Source organism: Xyrauchen texanus, chromosome 38 (genome assembly GCF_025860055.1).
Source record: "Xyrauchen texanus isolate HMW12.3.18 chromosome 38, RBS_HiC_50CHRs, whole genome shotgun sequence".
NCBI lineage: Eukaryota > Metazoa > Chordata > Actinopteri > Cypriniformes > Catostomidae > Xyrauchen > Xyrauchen texanus.
In genome coordinates this window covers 20,710,575-20,725,237 of record NC_068313.1, presented here as the reverse complement: position 1 = coordinate 20,725,237, position 14,663 = coordinate 20,710,575, and the positions used below count along the sequence as shown (strand labels likewise).

Here is a 14,663-nt window from a genome sequence, read left to right as displayed (position 1 = left end):
ATTTAATATTTACTTCATATTAAACATCTCACTTGTCCCCAAACGATTTTCTCCAGAACTCTGCAGCATCTGCTTTGGTAATTCTGAAGTTATCTCCTTGAAACAGTCCATTGGGAAAGATGGCTTTGAGCTCAGCTAGCATGTGACTGAATATCAGTGACAATTTTGTCAGGTTCCGTCTGAAAGAGAGGAAAAAGAAAAGTTTTACTATCAATCAGAGGTCTAATATATTCAAAACACAACCTTTGTAATTTCATGATGAAGTCAGGAAATTCCATTAAACATGGAAAAATCAATAACATGAAAAAATACAAATAAAAACATTAACCAACCATGGTTAAACAACAAAGATGGCCAGGGGCCTGTATAAAACTTTGGGCAAGTTGAAGGAACTGTCAGTTCCCCTATCAGGCCAATGCTGCCATGTTACAGCTTGCACACATACACATTTGTTTCTGTTATCTATAGAGCATTGTTGATGTGAATTCTGTTGTTTAAAATGTCAAGGTAAAGTCATATAGTTGGCTGACATAGATGAGGTTTTGTCAAAATTGTAAGTAAAATGGGGTTGAAAATTACAAACAAATCTCCACATGCCACCGTTTTCCAACAAAAGTATATTTGAGAATTCATAGCCGTCATGGAGACATTATAACTATATTTTATCCAGCTATTATTGTAAAATCATAATTGTAATCATCACATAAAACAAACTTTTAATGAAAAAATATATTTCTTTGACATGTGTAACAATATGTTGCTTAATGTTATTTTGTTTTTTTTTTGTGGTGGGGCTAGTAAAAAAAATAAATATCAGCAGGGAAAGTACAAATGTAATGGAACAATCCTTATTGTTGAGCCCTGATTAATGTTTTTTAGTCTTTCATTGAGCCATGTTTTTAAAAGAAGGCTTTTTTTTTCCAGCAATGGTAGACGCTGAAAACACTAGCTACTATCAACACTCAGCAAAGTAAAACAATGCTATTGGGTAATGAGGGCTAAACCGATATCATCAAGGACTGAGGTGGACGTTCTAATTGCCCGGTGCATTTTTCTGATTCCACCAACCCTGGGCACATTAGCCCAAGGCAGGCAGGCGAGCAGGGAGGGCCACGCTGCATAGCAGGAGGAGGAAGTGCAAAGAAATTCATGATTTACAGGGCAGCACAGTGGGGGATTGTACAAGCGTTCCAGACTGGGGAATTGACATGCACAAGAGAGAGTCTGAGTGTGCCCATAAAACAGCTGCCTGCAAAAAGTAAATCCTTACTCTGATTACGAGAGAAAAAGTTTACACAATAAAGTGTGGTGAGAGCACAGCTTAATAAAGACTGGCACTTTTACCCAACATGTTTGTGAGTCTGCGCATGTTTGCAAGCTTGACACACGCAAGACGGCAATGCAGAGGAAGTGGACTTCGGCACACTCTTTGCTGTGTATATTTATGTAGATTTAGAGGAGAGGAGAGGCTTTCAGACCGAGATTCAAACTAAGCAGGGCACAGATGTACAGAAAGCCCAGTCTCATGTGGCCGGGCTCATTCAATAACTCAGTAAAGCTGTCGTATAGAAGACCGCATGTGAGAGCAGCACTCGGCTAATCTGAGAGTCAGAGGCTTCACTCTTTAGAACAATAACGGAAGCGTTCATACCGCCACCTAAGACCAGCCGATATATTACAGTATAAAATAATCATGATGATTTTTCTCCTAATAAAAAAATGAAGCAGCATGTGCATATGGTGATGATTTTTTTTATTTGTCCATTTAATTTCCTAAAATTAAAGGGAATAGGATGTGTGTCAAGAGTAATGTTGTGATACTTCTTTGTCTCATGACATGAGTTTAAGGCTACATCCACTAGTGCCATCAAATTAAAATGAGAATTTTCAATAAATAAAAACCATGCACATATGAATGCTAAAACCATGCATTCGAAATTTGGATGTGTACCAAGCACTGATGATGACTTCAGACCGATCCCATTCTGGTACTAAAAAGACTGGATGCAGCACAACTAATACAGTTAAAAAGAAAGCAGGTGTCACAAGATGCATTTTAAAGATTGATGTTCTTTTTAACTTGACACAGCATCTAAAAACACAGCACTCCTGCACGAGACACTGAATAAACAATAGAACACAGCAGTCTAGCGTGTGTGAACAGCCCCTTAGGTGGAGGTCTTTGGCTGATGTGTCTTGCTCTCTTGTGAGCATTTCTAAGATTTTAAAGCAATGGGCTTTAAAAACACTTTGTTAGAAAACAAGTTCAATTTGGAAAATGTGTATCTAGATCCTACCTTTCTGTTCCATTCTGTAGTGATCCGCCTCTTTGAACAACCCCTGACCTGGGCTCATAGTCTGAGCCACTTAACCACCAAGTTTTGCAGTGTAGCACTGATATCTCAGAATATTACTACAGTACATACAACTTTAATGAATGGAAAACACTGTGGTTTCACCATTAGTATGATGATTGAGTCAGGGGATGTACTGCCAGGTTATTTAAGCATTTGAGCGTTTTCCACCCTCGTTTTACTTTTTAATTAACATTTGTGAATATGATCTGACTAAAACTTTTTATTCATGTATTTTTTTATTTATGCACTTTTTCCTGTGGACAAAGAAAACAACATCCATTTAAAAATCTGCTGACTTTAATTCCAATTTTGTTAATATATAAGGCAATAATTAGAATTTAGTTTCTCAGGACCAGTTTACAGCCATATGTCTACACTACTACAAATCACACTTAAACCAGAAGTGCATCAAAACTAAATCAATTGCCAATTTTTAAACGTTACTCTAACATTTATTGTTTATGCTAACATAATAATATAGCCAAATAATAATAATAAAATGTATTATTATTATTACTATTATTAATTATGGAATTATTATTTAATCAATTACAGCCGATGTCTCAGATCAATCTAGAACAGTGTTTTTGTCCACTGATAATTGAGATTTTGTAAAACGCTCTCAATTGTTAAGTGTGCTTTGAAAAACAATGACTTTAGGAAATTGAAAATGGGGTCTTCAAATAAAAAAACTGATTTAGTTCAGGGTTTTTTTTCCCAGTTGCAAAAAAAAAAAAAACACCTTTGGATTAGACTTTCATATCTGTGAATCACTTCTTTTGAACTGCAAGTTTCAATGATTAAACCATGGATTTGTGTTATCCTTCAAAAATGTTCATGGAATTCCCTGTGCACCATTTTTTATATATTAAAATGTTTTAGTAAAAATGTTGTTTTATTAATAAAAGTATTGCTGTTTTATTGGTGCATAAATAAAATAAATGTCAAGCTTCCTTGTGTTCATTTAGTGTGGAAAAAAATGCCTTCAATATTGTCCACTAGATTTTAAATATACTTCTTTCATTAAACATTTTGAATCTATTTGGCTACAAAGGCTGAAATTATGCCCTTTAAAACAATTTGACAGCAAATTCATAAAAACAGAGATATATTGAATATTAATACATAAATTGAAATTAGGGATCGGCATTTTTGAAGAATTTTGTAGTCGAGTACTCTAACCCAAAAACAACGAGAAAACCGATTACTCCTAAATTAAAATGTAATTTAAAAATAACACATGACACGTAAGTGAATCATTTATTTTTAAATGTTACTCTAACATTTATAGTTTATACTAATAAAATATGTCTTGTATATACCTTTTCATAATAATAGCCTAGTAATAATAATAATTATTATTACTATTATTAATTATTATAATTTTTTTAATTAGAATTATTTAAAAACAATTCTTACCAGATGAAGCTGAATTAGTAGGCCACATTAACTGTGGAATTTGTTGTTAACTTTGGTTTGTTCTGGTATTTCTGATATTAATATCTGCATGAAACAGAATTTCCATGTCTGTGCATTAGTGTTGTCAAAAGTACTGGTATTTCGGTATCAAGCTGGTACTAAAATAAAAAAAAGATGTAACAATACCAGTGATTCTACAGTACTGAGCACTGACTTAATTCGGTCTTACTCGCTTATTTGAGCGTTTGCTCTGTTGCTCCTTTTAAACTGAAATGCACAACTATTCAAAGAGAAATCGTGATATGTCCTAGTGTGATTACTAAACCTTGAAATGCTGCAATCTTAGTCTGTATGAGCTGCATGAGCTTTAAATGAATGTGTGAAGCAGACCGCTTATACACTGGAAACTCCACAGACTATGAGAATCATTCACATTGTATAAGATATGACAGAGCAGAGCACTAAGCCACTTTGAAGCCATATTTTTATATAATTTACATAATGAAATCACAATATTTGCACTTTAATGATCACATTCGGCCATGTAGCGAACTCTTTATCTGGAGAAGTTAAACTTCAGTCAAAAATGCAAGTCAAAATAAAAGCAGGATTAATAAAAGCAAAAAGCCTGAAACAGAAGACATGGCAACAGAAATATATTATAACTGTATAGTAAAATGTAATACTCACTTTAGAAATAATAATAATGAATAATGATTGTAATAACACACATTAAGCAACATATCACAAGCACAAGGAAAACCTTTTGTTAAAATAAAATGGTATGTTGATAAATAATTGTTCTACTTTTTACTTGTTAAAAGTTTAAGGAAAAATGTTTGATTACACACCATTTTGATAATGAAATGAAATTAAACTTTAAACATGGAATTCTGGAAAAAATTATAAAAATTGGAAAAGGATATGGGGAAAAATAAATCCGATTTCAGTAGGGCTCTGCTTAAAATAAAACACATAGAAACATGCATATCTTTTAATTTATTATTTACACAGAAATGTAACTTTAGGCTAAAGTATAGCTTTATTAACTTTAGGCTAGAGTATGTTCAAAAGAACATTATCATATTAGAAATTTTTTCTGTGGTATCGAAATTGGTTTAGAGAACCGTGAAATTTCACTGGTATCGGTACAGACTACTAAAATTTTGGTACTGTGACAACACTACTGTGCATATATAACAACATTATTCTGAAGGCAGGAGGTGTTGAGCAAAATGTTAAATGTCAAGCACACATTTTGCAGTGAATAATTTTTTTTAAATTCAAACATTAAAAGAAACAATACACGTGAAAATCCCGTAAGTATATCAGGAATCTTTTTACCATAGGACACAGATATTGTAAAATAACAATAATGTTAAATTTATACAGCGCCTTTCCAGAGCTCAAGAACACTTAACATTCTGAAATTTAGCACAGTAAAAAGAGAAGCATGTTTCAGTTTCTTCACTTTACATAAGCAGGAATATTCTGAATAGATGAATACTATATGGAACATTTAAACCTTTATGGTTCATTTGTACTTTTATCATAATAAAGTCAACCAGATAATTACCACGGTTGGTGGGGTAGGTTTTGTGTGGATGACTGAAAAATACATCTGGAAACATATTTTGTACACTCATGTTTATAAAGACATTGCGATTAACTACAAAACCTAAGTGATTAATCGCGATTATATATTTTAATCATTTGACAGCATTAATATATAAATTACTTAGTGTAAATGTAAAATTTACCTAAACAAAAGTTGACTAAAAAGAGAGACATATTTTAAGTATTCAAAAATATTTTGACATTTAAAACATAATTGTTCATGTCATTCAAGTTTTTAAAGTCTTAAAAAGGTAATCATAGTTGATCCCCATTTTATTATTTGATTTATACATTTGAAAGTAAATATGTAAAAATGACTTCTTAAAAGGGTAACTAAACCCCTGCTCAGAGTCTGACTCCACCCACTAGCAATATTTGAAAAATGCTCGAAAAGTGGGCAGACCCCAGCGGGGATAGAGGGGATGAACCGAGGGCGGGGCTGAGCGGGGGTGCACCTGAGACCCGTAGTGACAGATTAATTGACAGCTGCTGTCAGACTCTAAAATGGAGAGTGACTGGAGTGACGCAAGTAGCTTTGCCACGGAGCGGTCTTTTGAAGTCGAGGACCTTTCTCCCCCACCTTCACCTGAAGTGGAGGAGGGTGAATTGTCTGTGGACACAGGGCCGGAGCAATATCAATTCGAGCCGCTGGCTCAAACTACGGTTTTAACTCCCTGTTGAGCATCCGAGTGTGCATTCACCTTCACTCGCATGCAGGAAAAACAAACGAAACGCTGTTCAGTGGTGTTTATCCTTTTAGCAGGATTTTTATTTAGCCAGCTTCACTTGAACATAACATCAGTTAGCTGTTCTCTCAACTTAGAAGAATGTGACGTAAAGCGTAACGTCATCATGTACAAAACCGTATACCTCCAAATAAATCTATACAGTCAATACCGTAATACAATGTATAAGGGTGCAATACGTTTAACACTCCCGCATCGCGAACGCACGTTTGTCGACCCCAGAGGATTAACTTTAGCCTAACCATAAATTGTGATTCAAATATATATGATCACTCACCTCAAGACGCCGCTGAGGTGGTGGAGTCCATGCAGGAGGAGCAGCGTTTGGCACTGCGTCGCTTTTCAGCGCGAGCTGTTTGGAGAAGCCCATTTCCACCTCCATTGCGTTGGAGAAGCAATCCCGCGTAAAATGCAGTTTGCACCCATCCAGCTCTAGGCGGGAACTCGCGGTCTTCCAGAACAAGGACGTGCAACCCCTGGCGCCTAATTTCCAAGTCTATATGGAAAGCAATACAGTCCAGCAGTGCTGTTGCAACCAGAAACACTACACCTAAGTACCATCCTGACCACTGTACTAAATACAGATAATCTACGCTAACTTGAAGCTATCCTAACTGACGCAATACTATGCTACTACCTAACTATGCTTCTAACAATACTACACTAACAAATATGCTAATTAACTACCTAGGCTACACGAAATAATCTAAATAACTATATAAATGCTATGCTAAATAGCTGCTAAAATACTCTATCCTGATCGTTTTCAATACTCGCAATTCCAACTCCTGACTCGCTACAGTGGTTTTGATCGAAACGAGATGGTTTTTATACTGCCATGGGCGTGGTAGCTCGTACCAAGGGCATGGTGAGTTGGAACCTGCTTACGTCAGCTGTCACCGCTTACGTCACGAAGTACCGCAAACAGCCAATAGGAAAATTCAACTGCAGTAGCCACCGTTCAACCTGAAGAGGGCAGCACTCAGACGTTTTTATACCATATATTGTAGAATTAAAACACTTTATACACAAATGTCAAAAAAATTACTTGAATCAATGACCAGTACTAATAAAGCCCCATGCTTACAGATCATTAACTAAAAAAAGTTGGTTTAGGGTTTAGTTACCCTTTAAGGTGTATGAAGCACACATGCACAAAAATTTTTTTTTTTAAAATTACACCTTTAAAATTATGACAATTTATAGGCTATGACAATTAACCATGAAAGCCCTTAACCAGATTTAATCGTCAGCCAAATTTCATAATCATGACAGGCCTAGTAGTCGGTGTCACATATACTGGTCTGGTTCCTTGCATCTTTCCAAAACAAAAGCAGATCCTCGTCTGTTGGTTTGCATGACTCCAACAAGAACCGAATATAATTAGAGTAGAATTCAATAAGAATCAAAACATTATAAAGTATTGCCTCACCTGGCTTTGTTTGAAAACAAAGACACCATTACATCATCTACATACTCATTCAACACTTTGACGACACACAATCACAGCACCCCCAGTGGACTCAATTGTAACGTTGAGATGTGGGTGATAGATTCAGAGCCAAAATACAGTTTAATTCAGCACTGCTCACGGCACGCAAACGTGGAAAGGAAAATTAATTTGCGATATTCGAGTGGTGTTTTAAACATTACTCAATTACTCGTGCACATCCCTAATAGAACTATAAGTTGAATAGTTTCCAAAGGCTGAAAAATATCACTTTCTTCCGGCCCTACTTTCAGCAGTCATCCTGTATAGCACTGTATTCATTCCCACTGATGTTTTTAAATATGCTAATTACCAGTCAGAGGAAGAGAAAGAGACCATATTGTCTGTAAGAGTGCTTCATTACATTTGTTTTATGACATTTGTATTTTCTAAATTTGTATTATCTAAATTAGAACAATTCAACAACCCCTCCTCCCTTTCCACATCTCCAATCCCTCGACTGGCTGGCCTCTCCTTGCTGTTGCCGTGGTTATGGGCCAAGCCCTTCCTAGATACTGCACTTTTGTCAGCTTCCCTCCTCTTTTGGCCTGAACTTTGACCTGCAGCTGGCTGCTCCCTTCCTGTTTCCTGTAATAAGACAGCCAAGCCAAATGGAGAAAACGAGAGCAGTCCGCTCGTGCCCACGGCCGATTATCAAAGAGTCTATAGTTTAGTGGCTTCACACCTACAGAGTCCCTGCAGTGCCTGCCTCAACTTATCAACAACTTTACACAAAACCCAAGGGCCAGTTTGCACTTGTTAACTCGACATTGCACTAGTTGTGCAACTGGATGTTTCAACAGATGGTTCACACTTCTCTATAACCTTTAATATTTCTAAGAAGTGACTTTCTCCATTGGTCACCATTTGCATCTAAACATAGTTCTTAAGATGACGCAAACGGATCATGGATTCAGGGTTTACTCTTCAACACAGCCACCACTTTACAAATTTAACTGTCCAGAACTGGCCTCACACCGGATCTCTGTCAGGAAACAGTGGTGACTGCAGCCATTCACACAAGCAAACACACATACATACAGGATATACACGCCCCCACAAAAAGACACAAAAAAAACTTGTGCCCAGCAAGTATCCACACATTCACACACCGATCTTACACTGCAATATCCATTTCATACTATGTTTGTGTATTGTCCATAATATTTCTAGAATAGAGGTTCTAAACTGGTTCTTAAAAGTTTTTAAGCAGTCTGTAAGAAATTTCAGTTAAAATGTTGACCATTTAAGGAAAAAAGCAGCAAAATATCCTTTAAAGAAAATTTTGAAAATAAGAAAGTAGCAGTTAAGAGAAATTAAATTCTTAATGTTTCGTGAGTCTAGCTCCAGGTCTTGTCTGATAGGGCCCTGGCCGGCAGGGAAAAAAAACAAACAAACGTGAATGCAAATGGTAAAATGCAACTAACCATATAACTGTAAATACTTAAGAATAAGATCAGCTTTTAAGAGAGTAGAAAACACCTGCGTGAAAAAAGTCTACGTGTTCATTGAAACTAGTTTCCAACATTGACAACATGCGTGACTTGCTCTCATCCTCAAAAACAATGAACAAATCTAAGCAAGTTATTATAAGTATGTACTTGGTTTGTGCAGACCACAATTACGTGTGTGATATATTATGGGTTCCAAGAGCAAGAAACTATAGAAATTCAAGAGAAGTTTAGAAACGTCATGAAAAGTTATATGTTAGTAATCTTGCATATAGTTGAGCTTATGCAGTTCATGGAAATATTAACAAATTATTACGTTTGATTTTAAAGTTGGCATGAAACGGAAGTTGCGACCAACTTATCTTCTGTATTGTGACGTATTTCAGAGTGAAACGGCTTATCGAACAAGAAAAAACAAAAATAAAAATGTACGGTGGGGACTTGACTTTATCCATGAGTTGATGATTGGATTGTGAAAAGTGGCCGTTGCATACAGGAACGGAGGCACATGTGAATGCGAGTTTGCAGTACACACACGCATCTTCTATCGTTCTACTCGAGCCAGAGCCGGTTATCGGTGAAATTGAGCAGCGATCAGCGGCCTTTGCTTATGATGAGGCTGTAGCAGTTGAAAAAGGAGTGTGTTAAAGATAACAATATTTTAACATTTTGAAAATCACATTAAACTAAATATAAAGGGGGAAAAAAACACTTCCTTGTGCTGTTTGAATTATTTATAAAGAAAAAAAGTATGAATAAACTCTTCAGGAGGTATCCAAAGCATTGTATTCAGTAGTGATCACCTCAGCAATTCAGGCATAAAATATCTCGAACACATCTGTGAATCAGCCATTATTCCACCACATTCGAAATGTAAATTCAAGCCAACTGGCCCATAACCAAAGAAGTTTGGGCTAAGGAATGGGAGGTTTGGAGGAAAACAGCTGAAAATATACCTTTTCATCTCAGTATTAGCTGCTTTGACTGCTAGTTTGTTGATACTCTTAAAGAGGCAGAGTTAAAACCGAGTACCACCTGCGTATGTCAGCAGATCAGTCAGTCAATTCACTGGAAGAGCAAGTCAAGATATTTAGATTTTTTTTTATAAAAAATAGCAGTGTTTCCCATTAATTACCTAGTCTAATTTGTTCCATCATAGTTTCATAATAAACCAAAAGTATTTTTACACTTCTCATAATAACAAAAGATCTATAATGTTATGTTTTGCACCGTTGCTTCGGCAAAGAAAATAATCTCTCACTCCTAGTATACATAGCAAGTTGGCTAATCATGTAACATAAGGCTATTTGTAATATTAACTAATCAAGTTTAAATAACGCTACCGTTTTAACTCTGTCTTGTTTATACTTTGTGGGTGTGAATTTTTTGCCATGTCATCTCTACGGCATGACCGATTTATTGGTCGGCCGATATATCGGTTGCTATTAGCCATTTATAGATATATCGTTTACCGATATGTGCAGATATGAAAACATTTTTCAGAACTTATAATGCAGAAAACAATGCTTTAGAATTGGTGTCAGAACATAGTTTGTCCAGCAGAGCATGCTCTGACTCCATTGTTTACAGAGCTGAGCTGATGGTGGTTCTGGTGACGTGGTTCTGCAGACACTGAGGAGTTAAGCGATGCAGAGTTAAGTGGTGTCTTCACGGTAAGTTGCCAACTAATTTGTGAAATACATACTGGAAAGTTAATAAACAAAAGACCCCATAATTTTCCCTTCTCAATATAACTAATATAACATTAACCCTGTCCCTGACAACCAAGTCACTCCTGTTTATTACATATGTTTGCCAGCAAGAGTTTGTCAGTGCAGTCAATAATGTAGCAGATTGAAAAGGTAAGCAGAGCATCTTTTTGTAACTCCGCAAACAACGGTGTGGTGGTGGATTGTGTCTGTTGAATGTTGATTTCACGCTTGTTACCTAGTTGGTGAGATGCAAAGCTGGAAAGTAAATAAACAATGTAAATCTTTTACTCTTACTCTCAATAACAACAAGCTTATAGCTAACTAGCTAACCATGTAGCTTCTTTCATACCTTGTCAGCTGAGTGGAAGCTAATGTGTAAACATGTATTCACCAAACTGTTTTGTTCAGGATTTGCAGTTTGGTACCCCCTTCAACTGAACAATTCCAGTCATTGGGTTTACAAAATGCAATATTAAATAGTCTGGTTTTCCACCGTTGTAAGTTTCCCCTGAACTTGTATTGCAAAATACGGTGTAACACTGCTGACACCGTTTATCTCTTGACTCGGTAGGTGTAAATGCTTCTTGTTTTACAACCTGCCCCTAATTGAATGGTAGTATTAATAGTCAGCATTTAATATTAAAGATTACTACTGATGCACCATTTATTGCATTTTTGATTATTCTTTATTTTAAATGGTCAAACATTGACATACTAAACAGAACTGATGTTTATTTAGCTATTTATATCATTTGTATTTATTCTTTATTTAAATGGTTAGCAACTGACTGATACCAAACATATAGTACTGATTTTTATTTAGCTATTTATTGTATTTTTAATTTATTCTTTATTTTCTCAGTGTTCAGAATTTGTTGAAAATGTATAATAATAATAATAATAATGTTAAATATTCTTTGATAAAAATATTTAAGAAAGCAGCCTTCTGAGTACCTTTGCATAGTCATATCGATGACAAATCAGTGCACAATCCACATAGAGAAAGTCGGTCTTCATTCCAGCTCAAAAATTAGCTATTTTGGCCACCGTATCCGTAATGGATGAATTTCCCCCTCTAAAATCGGTATCTGTCTCAAAATTCCCATATTGGTCGGGCTCTAGTCATCACCATTCATATCTATACAACAAGTGGGTTTATGATTTAAGTACTACTAGAGCACAAAATTGTTTACATGAGCACAAAGGTCCTCATAGTTCTAGCCTCTTAATTTTGCTCTCAAAGTGCACCAGATTGAAGCATTTAACTCTAACATTTTCTGCAGGCGGAGGATGCCCCCGGACTTCCCTAGAGGGTCGGAGGTCCACCCACCACATTCTCACAAAATCCTGTGGGAAACACTGAATAGCCAATATGTATTATAATAAGACCAGTAGCATACATTCATAAAATAAATAGGGTCAATTTTGATTTCATGCTGACTTTAAGGGCTTTTTTTCCCGTTACACAATATCGGTACTGTATGGGGGCGTAAAATCTGGATCCTGCATTAAATCCAGTTGAGAACCACTATTCAATAGGAAGATCTAAAAAGCAGACTGAAGGCCAAATCAACATTACATTTAGGGCTACAGACTGCGACCAAAAATTATTTATTTCCACTATAATTTAAAATCTAGACAACATTGGCGACAGTCGGGTTGTGTGCGTTCATATGCGGTTTCATTAGATATCATCTTGAGAGTTATTGACTATATCTTTAGAGCACGCATCAGTGTGTCTTGTGATGCATTTCACCCGTTCCGTTTCTGACGAGCTCCACTGTACCGCACGCAACAAACACAGTTCAAGAGAGTCATGACCAAATTATTCTTTTGAACTGGATCTTTTTCATGAATCAACTGAAAAGAACTGAGGAGCTCAGGTTAGCAGTTTGAATATGATTCCCTTTCTCAGCGAATCAGCCATCAGTGAGCTCACAACTGGGAGTGCAGTCACTTCAAAATAAGAGTCCCGTGTGACACACACACACACAAAACTTTTGAAACACTTGACATCTCATGTCATGATCTTATTTTTAAATATAATTGTGCCACTATATTCATTTATTTCATTATAAAACTAAAATTGTAATACATTTTTTTATTTTTTTTTTAATTGATGACTTGAACCAAATAATAAAGAAAAGCAGCCAATAAGTGCCCAACATAGACGGGAACTCAAATACTGTTTAAAAAGCATCCCAGGGTGATACCTCAAGAAGTTGGTTGAGAAAATGTCAAGAGTACATGTCTGCAAATTCAAGGTAAAGGGTGACTACTTTGAAGATGCTAAAATATAACACAGTTATGGCTTTTGTTTAGTCACAACATAATTCCCATATTCTAAAATGTGAAAAAAATAATAATAATAAAGAATGAGTGTTTCAAAACTTTTGACTGATATATATTTGAGATCAAGCTTTCAAAACTTAGGACAATTGAGGGACTTGTTCGCAACTATTACACATGGTCCAAACATTCAATGATGCTCAAGAAGACAACAAACTACTACATTTTATGTAATTATCTGTAATGTAGATTGTGAAAAGCAGTATTAAATATTTTATCTCTTATATTTGAATAAATTACGAAAGGGATGTGAACATTTATGAAACAAAAAAGGAATGCAAACTTATCTTCTCAACTATATACTGTTTATTAAAACTCCAATTAATGGGTTATCAGCGGTCTTCCTTTTCTTCTGCTTTCTATCTTGTTACTGAACAGCTAATTCTAAATCGAGCAATTCTGTCATTTGGTGACTAAAAACAGCCATTTGGCTCCTTAACGTTTCAGTTTAGGAGCCAATGACTCCTATGTAATTTTTTAGTCTGGAGCCCTGACGTTTGTCGAGAAAATGTGAGATCTGTAACAGAAAAAGATATGCTGTGTTAACCTGTCAGAATAAATATAATTACAAGAAGGTAACTCAGAGAGACCTTGGAAGTTATTTGTTTCTATGAAAACGCATATAATGCCACAACTGATGTTTTGTTGATAACAGCAAAATATTTATCACTTTACATTAATTCAATCTTTCACCTCTATATGTTGCTGGAAATTGTTTAATAACAAAGAAAACACTCCAGGTAACGATATGAAATGGCAGGTCAAACTGAAAAATGTGTTAACTGCCTTTAACTGTTGAGGCCGCTGCCATATTTACATGTCCTCACGACTGTCAAGCTTTCATAGAATTCAGAGTTTATAACTTGTAATTACGAGTTCTTCGAAGACGTGAAAACTTACAATTCTTGAAATTCTTGAATCTTTAAAGCATGACGTGAACGCACCTATAGCACAGAGCATGTCTGTTTTGTGCCGTCTTCTGAGAGTACAAGCAGATCTGAATTCTTACTTGGTGTTTTCTGCTAGTGTGCTCAGCAGGCCATAAATAAATACCAAGTCCCACTGCCAGTGTGGGGCTCTCCCGCAGAACTGAACTGAGCTGAGCATAGAGTGAGATACAGGACGTAGTAACTCAAGCTGTAACAAAATCCTCGGATGTGTTAAAAGTTAACAGTTTCCATCCCAAGCACGTGCGCTAACTTCTGTCAAAACTGATAATTTTGGCCTTTTTTCATAAGTTCAAACGTGATTGCCACTTAGTTCATGACGCTGAAAACTGGTGACACAGCTCCATTGATTTCAGGCTTGCTTGTAATCCTGCAATCCTTTGAAAACAATTTAAGTCACTGAACAATGAATGATTAACACAAAGAAAGCTTAATTAAAGTAGGCTCTTAAGTCCTGCAGCTGTGAGCCTTGGACACAATTTCTGCATTAAATACTGACTTTGAAAATTTATTTGATGACAGTCCACTCCGATCAAACAAATCTGCTTGTTTGATAGTAGGAAGCTATAAATTGAA

At 35.9% G+C, this 14,663-nt stretch overlaps 1 protein-coding gene across 3 annotated transcripts in view; it reads right to left on the bottom strand.

Moving 5' to 3' along the window:
- The window catches only part of cbl (Cbl proto-oncogene, E3 ubiquitin protein ligase), a 70,515-nt gene that overhangs the window by 35,638 nt on the left and 20,214 nt on the right, over nt 1–14,663 (bottom strand). For all 3 annotated transcript variants that reach the window (XM_052109737.1, XM_052109738.1, XM_052109739.1), the window contains exon 3: nt 33–179. In XM_052109737.1, the coding sequence (XP_051965697.1) occupies nt 33–179 (147 nt within the window). The remainder of the gene's footprint in view (nt 1–32; nt 180–14,663) is intronic.